Source organism: Camelus bactrianus, chromosome 3, assembly GCF_048773025.1.
Source record: "Camelus bactrianus isolate YW-2024 breed Bactrian camel chromosome 3, ASM4877302v1, whole genome shotgun sequence".
Lineage (NCBI taxonomy): Eukaryota > Metazoa > Chordata > Mammalia > Artiodactyla > Camelidae > Camelus > Camelus bactrianus.
In genome coordinates this window covers 50,349,853-50,368,299 of record NC_133541.1, presented here as the reverse complement: position 1 = coordinate 50,368,299, position 18,447 = coordinate 50,349,853, and the positions used below count along the sequence as shown (strand labels likewise).

The following is an 18,447-nucleotide window of genomic DNA, read 5'->3' as shown; positions in this document are numbered from 1 at the left end:
CATATTTCAGAGACAGTACAAAAGTGACCAAATCTCGATTCCCATTCAATGGCTGCAAATTTTAAATCAGTGAAGAGCAATGCACTGCCATAGTTAGAGCAAGGGGTCCTGGAAGGCTTGGATTCAAAGCGTCCCTATTTCATCACGTGGCCTTGGGCAAGGTACTTAACGTCTCTGCACCTCCATCACCTGATCTATAAAACAAGGATGATACAGCTCCCACACAGAATTGTTCTAAGTATTAAACGGTTTAGTATTTTAAGTGATTAAAACACAATCTGAGACAAAGAAGGAATTTAATCAGACACAAAGCACTATGTAAATGCTCATTATTATTGTACCAGTAAATGAGGTTGTATAGTTTTGATACTTTCATGTAGTTTTGCTTCTTTAAAAAAAATGATTTCAACCTTGGTTATAACTGTACGTGTTAAAAACCAGCCCAAGGCAACTGGAATGCACAGGACATTCCATTGGCTACACAAAAAGCTTTTAAAATGTTTTAACTCTTATTTCAGACTCCACTCGTGTTAAGAAATTTTAAAAGGCCATCCCGAACACGGTAACCAAAAAAAACAAAGCCAAGCTGCCCATAAAATTTACCTCCAAGGATTTAAGAATGAGCTCTTACGAAATGGGAGAGGATTATAACAGCAGGACGAACAAAGCATAAGATCAGACAATCAGAGGCAGCGTTTCTCAAGAACAAAGGGAGGATTTCAGAAACTGCGATGTTCAAACACGACTCGGGCCAGGTTCTCCCTGCAGATGCCTAGAGGGTAAACAGCAGCTGCTCCGAGGGGATCCCCAGCTCTCCCCGCTCCCATTCTCTCACTGCTCTGTCGTGTGATCTGTGCAGCTCCACAAGGACTCCCCGAAGCAGAAATGCTCATCAGAACTTCCCTGATGACCAAGGATGCTCTAGTTAGGTGACACGAGACAGACAGCTGAAAGCAAATACACTTCACCCAGAGAAGGGGAATGAGCATAGTGAGGCGGACAGAGAGAGGCAGGTGCCTCCCTTTTCTCTGACACTGTCACCTACCCCGACTCTGGCAGGACACAGTCAATAGCACAGACCAGCCTAAGGCCTCTGCAACCTGATTTCTAAAGAAACCCAACTCTCCCTGGAGAAGCTAAGGGCCTTGTAAGCTACGGGAAAATGTGGCCTACTTGACTGGTTATGTAAGAGACCCACACCCCGAGAGAAACAAACCCAGCCAAGGTGGCCTTCTGCAAACCTGCTGCTGACCTGGTTTGGCCTCTTTGGGTGCCAGGTTCTCACTGCGCAAGCCAGGAAAGGGCTTCTCAGCCCAGACCTCTCCACAACAGCTGGGCAGCTCTGTGGGTTTGTTTGTTTCTTTCTTTCTCTCTTTCCTTCATTCTTTTTTTGTTTTAAATCTACAAGCTTATGAACTCAGCAGAAGGAGTTCTCGAGGATGACTAACTGCCACATAATGAGTAAGGCTGTCTTTAGCGCTCAGTTCTCAACACTGCGCTGAAACGGTGCCCTCTCCTCCGCCCCGAGCTCACTGCCGCCCTTCCTATTACAGAACCTGCTGCTCAGTCCCACGTCGCACACCTGGCATGACCTACAGCAGCATCTCATGCAGACGATTGCTCCTCTCTCCCCCCTTTTCTCTCTCTCTCTTCCCACCTTTCCTTCTCAGTCCTCATCTTCTGGATTTCGGCAAGTTTCGACGCCCCGGGGTCAATCCTCAAATCTTCTCTCTCTCCATTCCTTCCCTGGGTCATCTGACAACACGGCACCACACACCACTCCACCATGGTGACTCCCAGACCTTCACCCCCAGCCCAGCCCTCTCCCCTGAACCACAACTGGCTCCTTGGTGTTCCCCCTGAGTTGTGCAGCAGCCACGTCAAGTGCTACAGGTGTAAAACTCAACTCCCCATCTTCCCTCCTACACCTGCTCCTCCCAGTAAATGGCAACTCTTGGAGTTGCCTTGACTGTTATCTTTCACAACCAGAGATGCAGAATCTGACCTTTCCGCATCACCTCACCACCACCCCAGGGCACAGCACCACCGTCCTCCTGCCGACACGTGTAAGACTCTGTCTCCTCCCTGGTCTCTTCCCATCCATTCTTCTGTCCTCCACAGCCTGTTCCCCACAGTGTAGTCAACACAGGCCTTTAGGGGAAATCAAATCATGCCACACCTCTGCAAAATCCTCCAATGGCTTCCCATCTCATTCTGAGTCAAAGCCAAACTTTATTATAACCTATGGTACCTTACTAAAACGGTCTGGGACCCAACTCCAATGTTGCAGGGTTGGAGGGAGGTTTCCACACATTTGAGCAATTCTTGGACACCAGCTGAGTGTTCTACAAGTCAGTTCAATTCTGACACTATCTACCTGGAGAGAGCATCAGATTCCACATTAAGGGTTTGACTGCCCACCACCCCTACCAACCTCAGATGCCAATTTTATGTCCGGGACCTATGCTCCTGAATGACTGGCTACAGACTGGAGGTTCCCATGGCACCCTCCTTGGACTTCACCAATGGCCAGAGACTTAGTCAACCATGCCTATTTAATGAAGCCTCCAGAAAAACCCAAAAGGACTCAGTTTGGAGAGCTTCCAGGTGGTGAGCACGTGGAGGTGCTGGGTGACCATCCTGCATGCCCCTACCCCATGCCTTGCCCTCTGCATCTCTTCCACCTGGCTGTTTCTGAGTTATATCCTTCTATAATAAACTGGTGACCTGTTAAGTAAAATGCTTATTTGAGGTTTGTGAGTTGCTCTAGCAAATTAATCAAAGTTGGGGAGGGAGTTGCAGCAACGTCCGACTTACAGCCAGCTGATCAGAAGTACAGGTGCTGTCTGTTTCCTTCTACTAGATGTAAGCTCCAGGAGAGTGACTGAATGCTTTGTTCACTGTATCCCCAGTGCCTAGAACCATGTCAGGTACAGAGTAGATAATAAATATTCTCTGAAGGAGTGAACACTTTCTCATTCAGAAAAGAACAGAAACCTGTACCAGGTACAACGAAGAAACCATGCTCTTCTAGCCTGGTCAAGCGTCTTCCCATCCTGAAGGTCTTGTTGCTGCCCAGCTGTTCTCACACTGCTCCAGGCCGTGATGGGAGTGTCCTTTTCTTTTTTCTCTCAGTCATTCACCCACTTACTCATTCATTCTCATTTTCCACACTTGCTGAGTGTCTGCTGACTACCAGTCACTCAGCTACCTGGCCCTCAGCCTCCATCTCTGACTCTTAAAAACATCATCAAAGCACAGTCATTACGGACGATCCCCCAGGAAGTTCCCCTGACAAGACTCCAAACAGCCACAAGGATGTCCCCCTTTGCTGGGCTCTCCCTGCCTGCTGCCTCTGTGTTTTGCCCTGTCATCTACCACACTCCAGTACTGAGAGCTTTATTTTGCCCCTCCTGGTAGGACAAGTAACTTCCTGGTTGGTGTCTGAGCTGAAAGCAGACTCTCCCGCCGTGCGGACCACCAAAGATGCTAAGCACTTCCTGTGCAACCCCATCCGACAAGCCCTCTGGAGCAGAAGCCCAGGACTACTGCTCTTCTATCTCTTCATTTAAAACATCAGGTAGGTTACTTTTAAAGGAATTACGGGATGATCGGGCAGATTTGCAAAGCAAAGGTACTGGAGAAAGATATCAGAGGAAAAAAACATTGAAAGGGAGAGACCTGAAGCAAACTGTCAGGTACTTGGATGACACCTGCTCATGCTGAGTAATCACACTGGTGAATATCACCATTACGGTTATCACAAATACAGCTCCTACTATGAACCAAGCACTGTATGATTTTTATATATTAACTCGTGTGGTTCCCAAAACAACCCATTAAAAGCTGTATAATTTGTTATTTCCATTCTGTAGATTAGAAAACTGTGGTGCTGCTTAATGAACTTCCTAAAGCCACACAACTGGTAAGTGGCTGCTTTAGGTAGGCACGCTGCTGGGCAGTTCAAAGTACGTTATTTAATAATTGTGGTTACTGTGCATCCCATTTTGAATCAAAGAAAACGGTATTTGAGCAATGTCTGGTATTCTCCCATGAGGAAGTTTCATTTATGGTTCATAGTATGACTCGTGTCCAGGTGTGTTCGCTCACTTCCCAGGCCTGGGCTATCTGCCCCTGGAGGTCTACTGTCAGAACACAACAGCGTGAGTCTTGCTGAGAAAACATTCACGGAACAGTAAATGTATGACTTCATTCTGTTTGTCCACACAACAACGTGCAAGGTAACCAAGAGAAAAAACTGAAAAGATACACGAAGGTGTTCACTGCTCTGTCTAGGGGACGGAGCACAGGTGGTTTTGATGTTCAACTCTTTACTGTCTGCAATCTCTAGATTTCTAATGACCATTTTTACTTCTAAAATAAAGAGAGAACAACAAGCCATGGTTTAAAAACTTGTCTCCTATGTGAAAGAACAGCTGTGGGATCTCCTGCCAAACAGGCTATCGGTAAAGCAGCCATGTCAGATAAGATACATGTAAAGGTATTAGCTGGAAATGTTTTACCCAAGAGTACGTAGTGTTGTTTTTAACCATCTGCCAACCCTCCTCTCCATAACCACGTAAGTCATTATCATGTTCATTTTGTAGATGAGAAAGCTGAAGTCCAAGGAGAGTGATCACCCGGAGACGCTATGAAGAGAGAGAAACAGAACACAAACCCAGTGCTGGCAGAGACCTCCATTCTCACTGCAGCTCACCACCTCCCTGATCCCCCAGCTCAAAGGCAGCTCTGCCAAATTCTGAAATGTACAGATGGTCCTTTCTACCAGTGGTCTGAGTGAGCCCTAGAAGACAGAAAAACCCACTCTCATAAATGAAAATGAACAGTTTCAGGGGTACACCATCATTTATCTTCTCGCCTACTCTTCCTCCAAGGTGCTCTTAGGACTTTCCAGATACTCGTCTTGGCCGGAAACAACTCCTGGCCTCCCTCTGCTGAGTTGCAACTTGAGGTTACAAAGGGGATCCACCCAAATTCCAAAATTATTCTCAGCCCTGGAATTTCCCGTAGGTTGGGTGTAAGGTAAAGTTACTCAGAAGATTCCAGTTCACACCAAGATGAGTCTGGAGAACCCAGGAACCTTCATCTACCAAATAGAGCAGCCAAATGTGGATCCAAATGTCCAGTTCACTCCAGAACTCATCTCTCCTTCCTGGGATCCTGTAAAAAAGGCAAGTGAGGCCTGGGATGAGATCAGGCCTCTCAGCCAGTCCTGTTCACACACAACAGCAATGGCTGAGGACGGAAGTGAATGCACTTCAGAGGTGCTGGGGGTGACTTGTTTCCCCAGCCCTCTGCCTTGGAACTGCAGTTTAAAACTCCTTCTGAATAGCAAGTTACAACTCGGCACTCTAAAACCAGGTCCTAAAAGAAAGTCCTTTCTGCTGTTTTGAAAGACCCAATTATCAAAATTATTGAAGAAGAAAACAAGTCTTTTCCTTCCTAATACACTGGGGGCACAGAGGGAGGTGGGGAGAGAGGAGGAAGAGAGGGAAGAATACACAGGCTCAGAGAACAACCACAGTTTTCTCCAAAGCCTTCCCAGGTCCTCATTCCTAATTACAGTAGCACAAAGTAGCCTTCAAGGGGACGAGCATTTATGTGTGAAACAAGAGGGCTCAAATACATAAGCCACATTTCTCTGCCCTTGCTCTCCCCAAGCTATGAAGGAGACGCTCAGTCATGGGTGGTGTGCAGATTCTGGTGTGACTAGGTTTCACCCGCAATTCCTTTCCGTCTTGATGCAGTTCTCCCAGGCCGAAAGCCACTTCATCTACCAGAAGGAAAAATGGGCAAACTGAGGGGAGAGACGCTAACACATTATACAAACACCAGGATAGACAAAAAAGATCTGAAATAAAGTGGCAGGACTTTGACAAAACACTTCAGGTGACTGTAGACTAAATAAATCATAAATACATAAATAAATAAACAATGGACCAACTAATGAGGAAGGTGCTCCTATGTGCTATCATCACAAGAAACCCTATGCGTGAAGCTTCCTTCACTGTTGGTGGGCAAGTAAACTGGTGCAGCCACTATGGAGGGAAGTATGGAGGTTCCTTAAAAAACTAAAAATAGAGCTACCATATGATCCAGCAATCCCACTCCTGGGCATATATCCAGAGAAAACTCCAATTAGAAAAGGCACATGTGACCCAATGTTCACAGTAGCACCATTTACAATAGCCAAGACATGGAAACAACCTAAATGTCTATCAACAGATGACCAGATAAAGAAGTTGTCATATATATATATATAAATACACACACACACACACATACACATATACGTATACATACATACATATGTATATATGAAACAGGAGGGCTCAAATACATAAGTCACATTTTTCTGTCCTTGCTTCCCCCAAGCTATTAAGGAGATGCTCAATCATACACACACACACACACACACACACAGGAATACTACTCAGCCATAAAAAAGAATAAAATAATGCAATTTGCAGCAACATGGATAGACCTGGAGATCATCATTCTAAGTGAAGCAAGCCAGAAAGAGAAAGAAAAATGCCATATATCACTTATATGTGGAATCTAAAGAAAAGACACAAATGAACTTATTTACAGGGCAGAAGCAGACTGAGACATAGAGAACAAACTTGTGGTTATCAGAGGGGAAATGGGGTGGTAGGGGATGGATTGGGAGTTCGAGATCTGCAGATATGTAAAGCAGATAAACAAGTTTCTTCTGTATAGCACTGGGAACTATATTCAGTATCCTATAGTAACCTATAATGTAAAAGAATATGAAAACAAATATATGCACATATATGTATGACTGAAACATTATGCTGTATATCAGAAATTGACACATTGTAAACTGACTATACTTTAATAAACTGAATGCATGATCAAAAAAGAAAAAGAAACCCTATGAGTAATTCAAATCCTGAATAATTTTATGGAAAGACACAGACACATAAAAATAATTGTGTCCACTTCAAAAGGTACGAGGAACTCCAATTCTCCAGCACCTATCTCTGGAGCCATGTGATTTTGCCCCCTTTAATATCCCCAAAAGTAACTGAGTTTTACTATAGACAAGGAACTACACCAGCAAAATAGAGAATTCTCCACTGAAATGTAAATTTTTTCTTCTTTTTTGAGGTATAATTGACATATAACATTAGTGTATAACATAATGGTTCAATATTTGTACATATTGCAAAGTGACCTCAATGAGTCCAGTTAACATCCATCACCACATATACTTACAAAAAATTTTTTCCTTGCGATATGAACTTTTAAAAGGTACTCTCTTAGCAACTTTCAATTAACCTTCACTTATTTTGTGTCTTCAGCAAGAACATTTCAAATTAGCAGGGTCATAAATTATGAAAGCCAAGTGCTGCCTGGCACTCCCCCAAACTGTTCTGGGTTTCTCCTGGCTGGGAAACCCTCCTTGGATCCTGAATCCTGCTCCGTTACCCTGAGCAACTTCGGGTGGGCTAGCATGAACGAGAGCTGGAGAGGAGCTTAGTTACAGTTCATAACCAGGGCTGCCCCTTGGCAGGGACGACGGCGATCACAGGGATGCGACGTGGGGCTTCTCTGCTGCAGGGGTCAGTGAGAGATAAGCCGGGGACTACCCTGAGGGTGGGTGGGCTTTTCGCGCTTTCATCTGGGGACGTTGCCTTGTAGGCTGCCCCAATCCATCATGAGGACAACCAGCACCGAGCACCCTCGGTGAGAGAGGAGGATCAGGTATCAGGGCCAGAGCCAGCTTTCCTGGGCCACTCCCAGCTGCTCAAGAGGTGAGAATAGTTCCTTAAGATCTCAAAGGCCTCTGAGCAGAGCAGGAAGCAGCAGAGTTGAGTACTCATGGCCTGCCACGGCCCACCAGGGTGCAAAGGAAGGGACCTTGTAAGCAGACGTTTGGTGGCAAGTGTGTGAGCCAGGGACCAAGAGTCCAAGGTTTCTGTAGCGTAAAAGCCAGTGTGAGGCCAAGTCAGTGAAGGAGCATCGCAGATCTGACCAACACCAGAGAGAGGAGCAGCCGCAGGACCGTGGTCACAGATGCCAGGACACCCGGGAAAACAGTCGTGCCTCAGGGAAGAGCCCGGGCCAGCAGATCCACAGCTGAGACCAGAGGACCCAGAGGGCAGTCAAAGATGGAGTCTCCTCCTCCCCAGCCATCCTCACCAGAGAATCACATTCAACACCGGCTTGGCAAGAAAGGAGGAGGAGGTGGAGGAGGAAGAAATCTGAGAAACTATGTATTTTACTTAAAGAGACTGAGCAGTTACCAAAAATGACTATTTTCATCGTTGCATCTCAGATCAAGTTTTCTGTGTTAGACCAAAGTGTACCCCTCCCCCTCCTCACTGCCTAGGGAGTAGGACTTCATAAGAAAGATCAGATCTATTATAGACAAAATAAAGAAATAAAGGCAAGGTAAACAGCACCTGCGTGTATGTAGGAAAACTGCACAACGCACTTTGCCTATTTACTGCCTGCTTTCAGTGATCCAGCCCCTGGAAATGTGAAAACAGACTGGCCAGCCTCCACCTTCAAGGAATTCAGTGTCTTAGGGTGAGGGACATTAAATCATAGTTGTAATACAGTAATGTAAGCACTGTTATAAAAATATACACAAGCCAGAGTGGCCCAAAGGATAGATAGATGAGGGAATTCAGGGATGGCTTCCAGAAAAAGGACCCTCAAGCTCCATCTTAAAGGGCAAGTTAGAGATTTCCAGTTGGAAGTGGGAGAAACAGTCACCGGAATTTGCTCAACAAAAAACAAAAGGGGGAGGGGAAAGATTTACTGAAGGCATGTGAGGGCAGCTCGCAGAACTGAAGGAATTTAACATCTAAGCCGGGGGTAGGGGGCAGCTTGGCAGCAACAGGCCCCGAGAGACTAGAATGAAGGCCTGGAATCTGGCAGCGCCCTACACAAGGCTGCTGCTCTTTACCTGTGTGCAGTACATCCTCACACTACAGACTGGTTTCTCCCAGCTAACTACTTCCATCCGCACCCTTCCAGCACTGCTACCCAAGAAGGGAGACATCTCTCTCCAAACTCCAGTTTGAAGAATATCAAGGAAAGACTCTGATTGGCCAAGTTGGCGTCATGTGCCCACCCTGGGCCAATAGCTGTGGCCAGGCATGAGGAGTGCTGTGATTGGCCCACTTGGGTGGGAAGCCCATCCCACTGCATCCAGGAAAGCAAGGTTACATGAGAAGGTGGCGGCATCACTGGGACCCATGGCCAGAGCAGTGGAGGGGCCATCCACTAGAGAATGTGAGTGCTGTTCAGCAAAGTGCAGGAGGATACCAGGCAGACAAAACCAACTGTCCAGGCCAATCCAACATTTGGCACCTCTGTGCATTTCTGCACTCCATGAATCAAGAGTGCACAAGCCTGGGTTTCTTTCCATCACTTTGATACACTCTATGTATGTCTGACTCTGTCCATTTGCCTGGAGAGACAGGCTATTAAAACCCCACCAATTCGCCACGGGCTATTGAAATGACATCCCTTTCATGATACCCTCAACTTGAACTTGCCTCTTCACCTTGAACTTTGACAGTAATTTGTCCTGACCTCTCCTATAGGACTTATCACATTCTGCCTTAGTTATTGTATCTGAAAAAAACCACCATTGGTCTTCCCTAAAAATGGAGTGGTGGGGAGGACTCTCTTGAACATGGGGTAATAAATCAGAGCAGTGCCTCCCTTCCACTTACAGGGATTAATGTACAAATGTACCTTGCCTAAGAATCTGAACTAACTGAAAATAAAGAAAAAAATCAGTTTCAAATATTTGGCAAAGTATTTGTTTAACTAAAGGGAGCCATGAGGGGTATGTAGTTCTGTGGTTTGGCCACAGGCTTGTAATGGGCCTCCTCTCCCAGGCTGACAAAGGGACTCTCCAGGCAGAGTCTGAAATTGAAACTGCTCTGCGTGAGGTTGAACACTATCTTCATTGTGAGCCAACGAAAGTTTAGCAGGTTATGTCACCTTTAGAAAAATGCTTCTCTGCTTTAAGAAGGATTTCTGTGGTGACTTATTCCTCCTATGGTATTCAGGCACCCTCTCAGAATTTCTAGGCTGAATATACACATACACATGGAAATGTGTGTATGTATTCAATAAAACTTCTTGAAAGGAAGCAGGGAGAGGGGGACAGGAAAAGAGGAAGAAAGCAAGTAAGCCCATGAGATAATAGTAACTCACTTCTAAAAATGATCATTAAACCTTCTGAAATGTCATCCTACCTTTAATTAATCAGGGATTATTTTTCAGACTAGGTATCATGCTCTCCAAACACTAAATGAGCCCAGGAGAAAGGCCAAGACAGTGGTCTCATGGTTCTTACCTCCATTTTCAGCACACTCACTCTCTCTGACTTTATCTTTCTCTGTCTGGGACAAACCTGTGAACCTTGCAGGACACACACAACCCATCCTTTGCTCAGTGTATCGTTTCTCTTCCCCTCCAGTCATCACTCATCTCTTCCCTCGCAAACCAAGAATGGGTGTCAGTACCAGATACACATGTATATGGATGTATCAAGACACAGAACCAGCGCTACCGTGTCACTCCCTCGTCTCCACTGCCACCTCTATTCCTAGTCCCAGATTCACAAGAGAGGGAGAAGCCAGGATGGTGAGATACGGTGGTACCTTTTAAGTATGACAGCTATCCACTGAATTCACCATCCCTTACCTCAACGAAGAGGTGGCAGAACACACTGGGAAGAACAAAACCTCTCAAGTCAAGGACTATGTCCTGGTTTTAGGCCTGGCTCTGCATTTATTGGCTCTGCTCCTGGGCAACTCATTTATTTCTCCTCTCTGAGCCTCAGAACATTTGACTAATAAAGAAGGCCTTTTACAAGATAACACATGTGAAAATGACCTCACACATAAAATGAATGAATGTCCCTCATTCATTCATTTCCTTCCTTATTCTGCCATGGTCACTGTTCCCTGCATTCCCTAGTATGGCCTTGGAAATAACTTCAAAAACTCTCAAAGCCTCAGTTTCCTCCACTGCAAAACAGAGATAATGTCTTAGAGTTATTTTGAGAATCCGATATCATATAGGTAAAGTATCTACCACAGCTTAGTAAACAATGGTTATTATGATTAATAAAGTTACACATAAATATTAGTTATTTTGACTATGACTATAGAAAATTCGGCACTGTCTAAGCTCTCCAAGGTTGGTAAGCTTTCTAATAGGCATTGCCTTTTTGGCAACTATTGACTGGTCTTGCAACCGAAAAAAAAAAAAAAAAAGTACCCTTTCACACTTTGTGTCATTAGAGAGGCATATGATAGATGAGAGCCGGGGTGAGAGAGAGTGAGACACGTGGCCCAAGTGAAGGAAAGGCACAAAGAGGAGAAGGGCTCAGCACTTCCCGGGTCCTGATGATTTACACTAAAAACGCATTTTAAAGACTGAATAATTATGGGGAACTTAGGTGAGGTCCAATCCTATATTTTTAAATTTTTGATTAAAAAATGTTAAATTTCTTGATTGAGTCTCCTTCTGAAATCATCACAACAACAATCCTGGCATTCCTGGAGTCCTTGAAGCAGAACGGTCATGGATCCCGTCCCACTCCGATCATTAACCACTAGGTTCCCAGGCCAGCCTGACCTGGGCTGCCCATGGTATGACAAAGGGCAACTCTGAGAACCCCAGGAGCACGCTGTGGGCGGTTTGGTTTTAACTGCTTTCAGCCTCTGCTGACATCACAGCCCCCTCTAGACACCGGTCATTTCCAAAGGCATTGCTTCTAAGTTAGATCTCCTTCTCTTTCCTTCGGATGGCATGAGGATAAGACAGTACTACATGCAGTTTTGAGTTAATATGTAAGTATTGGTGGGTTTCTGCTAATCCAGTTTTCCTCTTATTACAAAACCCTCTGTCTAAATTTTCACATCTCCTTCGCAAGCTAGTAATGTGTATGTGTATCTATCAAAGAACTGTGATAATCAGGACAGGAGAATAAGAACAGAGAATAAAAAATATTTCTGATCAGATACAAAAGCTTTGCTAATAAGCCAGAAATACCAGGCCCTGAAAACCTCCTCCACGATTTCCCAGGAGACCAGAACTTACATTTTGAGAATGATGTTGGCAATGATTAGGAGGGAGGAAAGAATAAAGAAGAAACTCAAGTTACCTCAGTTTTAAAGATGAACAAAATAATCAAATTATCTCCTAAGGGATGAGAGACCACAATTTCTCACAAACTAGCTACAGGGCTGATAAAAAGTCAGGGTTTTTTGGTTTTTTGTTTTTGGGTTTTTTTTTTTTTTTTTTTTTTTGGTGTTTCTTCTACTGTACGGAGGTGGCATGTCTGGGTCCTGGGAGATGTGGGATCCAACCCAATGCTGAGACCCCCGTAAGCAGAGACAGGATCCATCTGATTCACTACATCACTCCTCTTGGAAGTACCTGGCACTCTAGACATGCTTATTGAACACATGAATAATTCCCCATCACTTCACTTCTTTGGGCCCCGTCATCCTCATCTTTACAATGAGGTGGTTGGACCAGGTCACCTCCAAGGCCCTTTTGGCTCTAAGATCTATGGTTCTGGGACTCCATCCAGCTAACATTACAGTGTGACCAAACCCACCCATCACAACTAGGTCATCATCGTTTCATTGTTTAATGAAGAAAAGAAGCATGGGACACCGTCTGACAACCCCCAACTCTCTGCCACAACCTGATTTTCAATTGTCCTTTGTTTATTAGTGACAAATAGTTAATCATTTTCATATCCTGGGTACCTGCTTTCACTTGAATCAAGTTTAATTTATACATATCTATGTTATGACTTTCTGCTCTAGTCCAAACTGGCTATGCTGTAACTTCAGATTTAAAGGAGAATATGATTAACGCATTCCCTGCAACTCCACTGGACTCTCAAGGTTCTCCACCAGCCTCCTAACCATTAATCCAGGTTGTTAGTCTACCCAGGCCCCCAACAGCACAGGCATCCAGTCCACCAGCCAGGCAATATAAACACAAAAATATATAAAGCGGATTATTCCCCAAATGTAACTGGGTTAGGATTAGCACAAAGGTTTAGCAGTCTTACAGACCTGTTACCTGCCCTCAAGACACTCTCCATGTACCAGAACCAATCATATTCACTCTAAAGAATTAAGGACTTTGTGTATCTCCCATCTCAGAAGGCATTTAAAAGTTTCAAAAAATTAGTTGCAAATAATTTCAAACTAACGGAAAAGCTGAAAGGAAAAGAATAGCACAAAGAACACACAGATACATACCCTTTACCCAGATTTACTACTGTGAACATTTAATCCATTCTCCATTTGTGCCTGAGCTTGCTTTCACATGCACACACTTGTGCTCCCTCATAGATACATCTTCTCCCCTCTGAGCCACTGAATGGTAGGTCACATTAATATCACAGCCATTTATCCCCAAAGAAGAAGCAATTAAATTTTAAGACAGAATAAATGGAAAAGAGAATGTCATACAAAATTTTTAAGTCCCCAGTGATAGAATTTCAAGGATGGTGATGAACAGTCGATCCATCCTATTCCTGGGGTCAGCCTTAATTCCAGCCCAAGAGCAAACACACACACACACACACACACACACACACAAACACACACACACACCCTCCATTTTATTTTAGAAGGGAAAAGATCCTTGAGGTGAACCTGGTATGTTGACAACTGCCAGGCTCCGTTTCTCTCTGGGAAAAGCACAGGGTGATGTGATAGGTCATTCTGCTCTTGACAGAGAATTCCGCTCCCCAAGGACAAAGCTACAGAGACAGCCCACTTGCAGAAATACCTCTTCTGCTTGCAAGCTCACATAAATTGTTTCTTTCTCTTTGAGTTAAAAACATAACCACATAAATTCTCTCTAAAGACAAGAAACAAAATGGGTTGCTCACTTCCCTTCTAGTTTTGATAAATCTCAGAAGGCAGCCATCATCACCTGCTGGGGACAGGACGCTGGGGACTGCGACCATCTCCGCTGTTCCCGAACACTGTCCCTTGGTCCCCAAGGCCTGCTCCACAGAGTGGGTTGCAGGTGAGGGGAATACGCAGTGTGAAGCCACTCCATTATTAACCACACTACCAATAAAGAGCACTTCTTCCTTTGGCAGTAAAGCATTTTGCATACTTGGTAATTATTATTAATAAACCTTTTTTATATGTGACTGTATCCCCTGGAGAAATATAGGCTTTCCTGCTGAAATCACTTTCTTAAAATCCCTTCTGGAGGACATCTATAAAATCAATGCAATAGTAAAAAAATAGAAAGAACTTTCTTAGGTATTAAACCAAAAAAAAAAAAAAAAACCACACTTGAAAACTCACACACAAAAGCAGCAGAAACTGGGTGTCGAACACAGGCGTAGTTCTCTGTATGTCCCACAAAGACTGAACATATTAAAGTCAACAGGACTCTTAATTGCCAAGGTAACTCTGATTAAGTGAATCCAAAACATTTACCTTGTACTAAATTCCTTTAAAAAAAAAAAAAACAATTGCACGTACACGACATGGCACAAAGGTAGATTCAGAGAGAATGGAACGTAAAAAGGAAGAGTAGGTTTGCCTCAGAAGTCGAACTGTGAAGTATTTATATAGTGAGAGTTTTATAAAGACGTGTATAAACACGCACTTCCATCAGAAAGAGTCTCGCAAAGCAACGAGGAAGAGAGGTAAGAATATGAAGATGCCTGGCTTGGCTCTCAGGGAAGTAAAAGATAAGATCCTGTGATCTACCTTGTTTGGACGCCCTCCGTCGAATCTTCATTTTGGGGAAGGAAGGCCACGAGTAGTTAAAAGGTGAGTCTGAGTCAGAATCCATCTTTCTGTCTCGATGAAATCAACAGATTCAGCAGGAGAGACTCAGGAAGGACTCGGGAGTCCCCAGCCAAAGAGGCAAGTCTCCCGTGTGATGTAAAAGGAAGGAATGGGGCTGGGTGAAAGCTGCGAACACTGGGAGGGAGAGGCAATAAATGTTTAGCTTCCTTCAGGCGTTCAGGCATGTAGACCGAGAAGGAGGCTGTAAATATTCAAGCCAAGCTAGGGAAGTAAAAGGAGGCGAGCCTGGCAGCTCAGAGTCGTGCGGGTACGTCGCCGTCCAGTTATTCAAAAGGTCACTGGGAGCAAATGAATCATTAACTCTCTTCTTCTGTTGCTGGAAATGCGAATGAAGAAGAAAGGTAACTGAATGGAAAGAGAGCCGCCTGTGACTCGAGAAAAGCCTCCCAATGCAGGCGCGTGTTTTGCTCGGGAGCTGGAGTGTATCGTTCCTCAGAAAAGCCACCCTGTGCCCCGTGAGATAAAGGTTGAGGTTTATGTGTGTGGACAGCCAGAAAGCTCGGCACACAGGCAAACAAAGGCCATCCTACTCAGGGCAGGGATTTTTCCAGAGCAATCTCTTCTTTCATCACCATTGGCAGGTTTGGCAGCTTTTCAGACCAAACAGCCAAAACAGCTCTGATAATTCATTTAACAATCTAGTCTCCCCATCCTTTCAACTCTAAAGTGGTTGGAAGGTTTAATTTTTATCCAGAATTGTACTTATCTCATTAAATTCATGCAAAATCGTCTACTTTATGGTTTAGCATACCTGGGGCTTTGCTTCTTAAATTGCCACCAAGTGTGGCTGTCAGTCATAAGGATTTGGGCACCTGTGGGGCTCTGACCTAAACTTGCAGTCCATCTCAGCAGAGCTGGTGATGAATTTACCACAAGCCAGCGTTCTTACACGGTCTCCCTGAACAACTCTCTGGTAGTTAGTATTCAGCAGAAGCCCATCGCTGCCTCCCCATAAATCGTGACACTGCTCAAACTTGCTTCTCTAAATCCCGACAGGCAGGCACACAGATACATGTGCCCCTAAGCCCAAGTATAGCAGCCAAGATCTGCGGTGGGCAGAAGTTTATCCCAAGTTTCATACGTGAGTCTCTTTAAGCATTTCTTTCCATACAAGTACTGTGTTTTGTTCTGAGGTCATCTGGCAGCCAAATAAACCAAAGGAGAGTGGAAACAATATGAGGACCTTGTCAGCGCTGCAGACTTGGAACACGACAGCATGCGTCTTAGTTAACATTCATCTCTTTACGTCAATTACCTCTTAAATTGTCGGCACTATCGTGTCCTGCCCTGTGTGGAAAGAGATGCACACCCTACTCGCTGAGAGCTCTTCTCGTCTGACTGGGTAGCAGATGAGTGAGGGGCACGGACATAAGTGAAGAAAGGAGAGAAACCACGGACTTGCAAATGTAAATCAAAATCAGAATTATACAAATCACCTCTGTGTTTTTATATGGCTTGCTACATAAATGTGCATACAAGTAGATCAAAATACAACTAGAAGGTCACTGCAAGCATTACAACTAAGTAAAAACAAACAATATATTCTCTACTTAGTGACCTTTTATTTGAAGAAGGACACATTTTTCTTAATCAGCTGGGTGCAATTGTAGGGAAACACTATGCTCAACTCTATTACCTATTATAACAGGTATGTGAGTTTTAGTCCATGTGCCTCTGAGAAAATAGATAAAATCTTGTGAATGGATTTCCATTCACTCTCAGTTTCAGCACTTAGAACATTGCAGGCAGGTGCTAAATGAATGAGTTATTTACACTAGTTAAGTATCAACCTGTAGGTGAGGAATCTTTATATGATAGCTGTAGTATTTTTAGTATCTGCTAATTGAAAACGTGTATCTTGACCAAAAAAAAGCTACACACAAGAATTCTCTAAAATATATTTGCATTGTATTCATCGCAACAATATCTACATTTGAAAAGCGCAATACTTATGGGTGGAGAAAACCCATTGTTCCCTAAGGCTCCAAGCAATACTTGGGGTTGGCATAGATCCGAGAACTCCTGGTTGCCTCAGAACTCCTGGACCAAAGGAAGGGGCCCCCCATCAGTGCAGACAATCACCAAACCGAAATGGATGTACTGGATCAGGAGATACTATTATCTTTCTCATTATCCTGCAAGGTAAACTTTTAGAGCCACTTAACCAGGATAAATCTCAGGTCAACAAACTACTGGAGCGGGCTGCTTCCCTCCTGACCATCAGTGACAGGTCAGAAGACCTTCGGGACAAGGCAGACAAAGGTATGGAAGAACTTGGTAAAACACAGTTCTGTAAATTGAGATGCCAGGTAGATCCACCTCAATCTAGTTTTCCCCAAAGCTCAGTCCTTGTGGACCAATTTCATATCAACTGATGATACGGACATGATGCCGGCAATAAAACTACCAGAACTACCCAACCAGTGCCCGTGAGAAGCCCAGTAAGAGACTCTCCCATCTCCTCATTTGCCTTACTATTTATCAACACTGTTCAAAGAACGAGATGAGTTTCCTGACCAGCAGTGCACAGTTAACAGTTAAAGCGAAGCACTAAATATGGTGTTGATTCAGCCCCTTTATTTTTAAGCCGGTTTGCTTTCTTACCGAAGAATTTCTCCTGAATGTGGGTCATTTATCTTCCTTGTTTTCTATAGTAATTCAGATTTTTTCCTCCATTGGGTCAAAGTGGTTGCATTTAAATTAATTCAAGATGTTATTTACATCTCATTTATATTCAATGGCTTAATTTCTTTGCTTTCTCTGACTGGCTGACTGTAACTGCAGTTGGCAGAATTCAGTGATACATCCCCTAGGCCACTTTCTCACCAGATATCATACAACCACTGCAGCATAAGAATGTGAATTGTTTCATCAGCCTTTGATTAGAAAACCCTTTACTTAGAAAATAACCTCCATAAAGTTACAGTTGTCCAGGACAGATGTTGTCACCTACCTTTCAACCCCGATAAAACTGAACCTCTCTAGAAGAGTATATTTTTATTTGAATTACAGTATTTGTACAGTTTTCTTATCCTCCAATGAGACCCAAAATTTATTCAGGGCAAGAACTGTTATATTCATATTGTAAGGAGCCACAGGCTAAAAAGAAAAAGACTGGGGTTTTGGAGACATATATAGATGGCCCCCAACTTACAATGGATCAATTTAGGATTTTTCAGTGTTACCAATGGTGCAGAAGCAATACACATTCAGTACTGAATTTTGACCCTTCCCCAGATTAGCAGCGATATGTGATATGATCCTCTGTCACAATGCTGGAAGGTGACAGCGAGTGCAGCTTCCAGTCAGCCATGCACTCATGAGGGTAAACAACCTGTATGCTTACAGCCATTCTGTACCCATTCAATCATTTCTTAGTTTCATTAGAGAAGTCAATAAATGACATGAGATATTTCAACACTTTATCGTAGGATAGGCTTTGTGTTATATGATGCTGCCCAGCTGAGGCTAATGTATGTGTTCTGAGCGTGCTTAAGATGGTGGGCTAGGCTAAGCTATGATGTTCAGTGGGTTCTATTTATTAAATGCGTTTTTGACTTATAGT

The 18,447-nt window shown here is 44.0% G+C and overlaps 1 protein-coding gene across 5 annotated transcripts in view; it reads right to left on the bottom strand.

The window, feature by feature from the left end:
- ARHGEF28 (Rho guanine nucleotide exchange factor 28) overlaps positions 1-18,447 on the bottom strand; it is a 276,756-nt gene that overhangs the window by 95,227 nt on the left and 163,082 nt on the right. Inside the window, exon 1 of one of the 5 annotated variants that reach the window (XM_074359783.1) lies at positions 14,781-15,218. The exons of the other annotated variants lie outside the window; for them this stretch is intronic. Within the exon in view, the coding sequence (XP_074215884.1) occupies positions 14,781-14,865 (85 nt within the window). The 5' untranslated portion in view covers positions 14,866-15,218. Of the gene's footprint in view, positions 1-14,780; positions 15,219-18,447 lie in introns of those variants that run through there. 5 annotated transcript variants of the gene reach the window in all.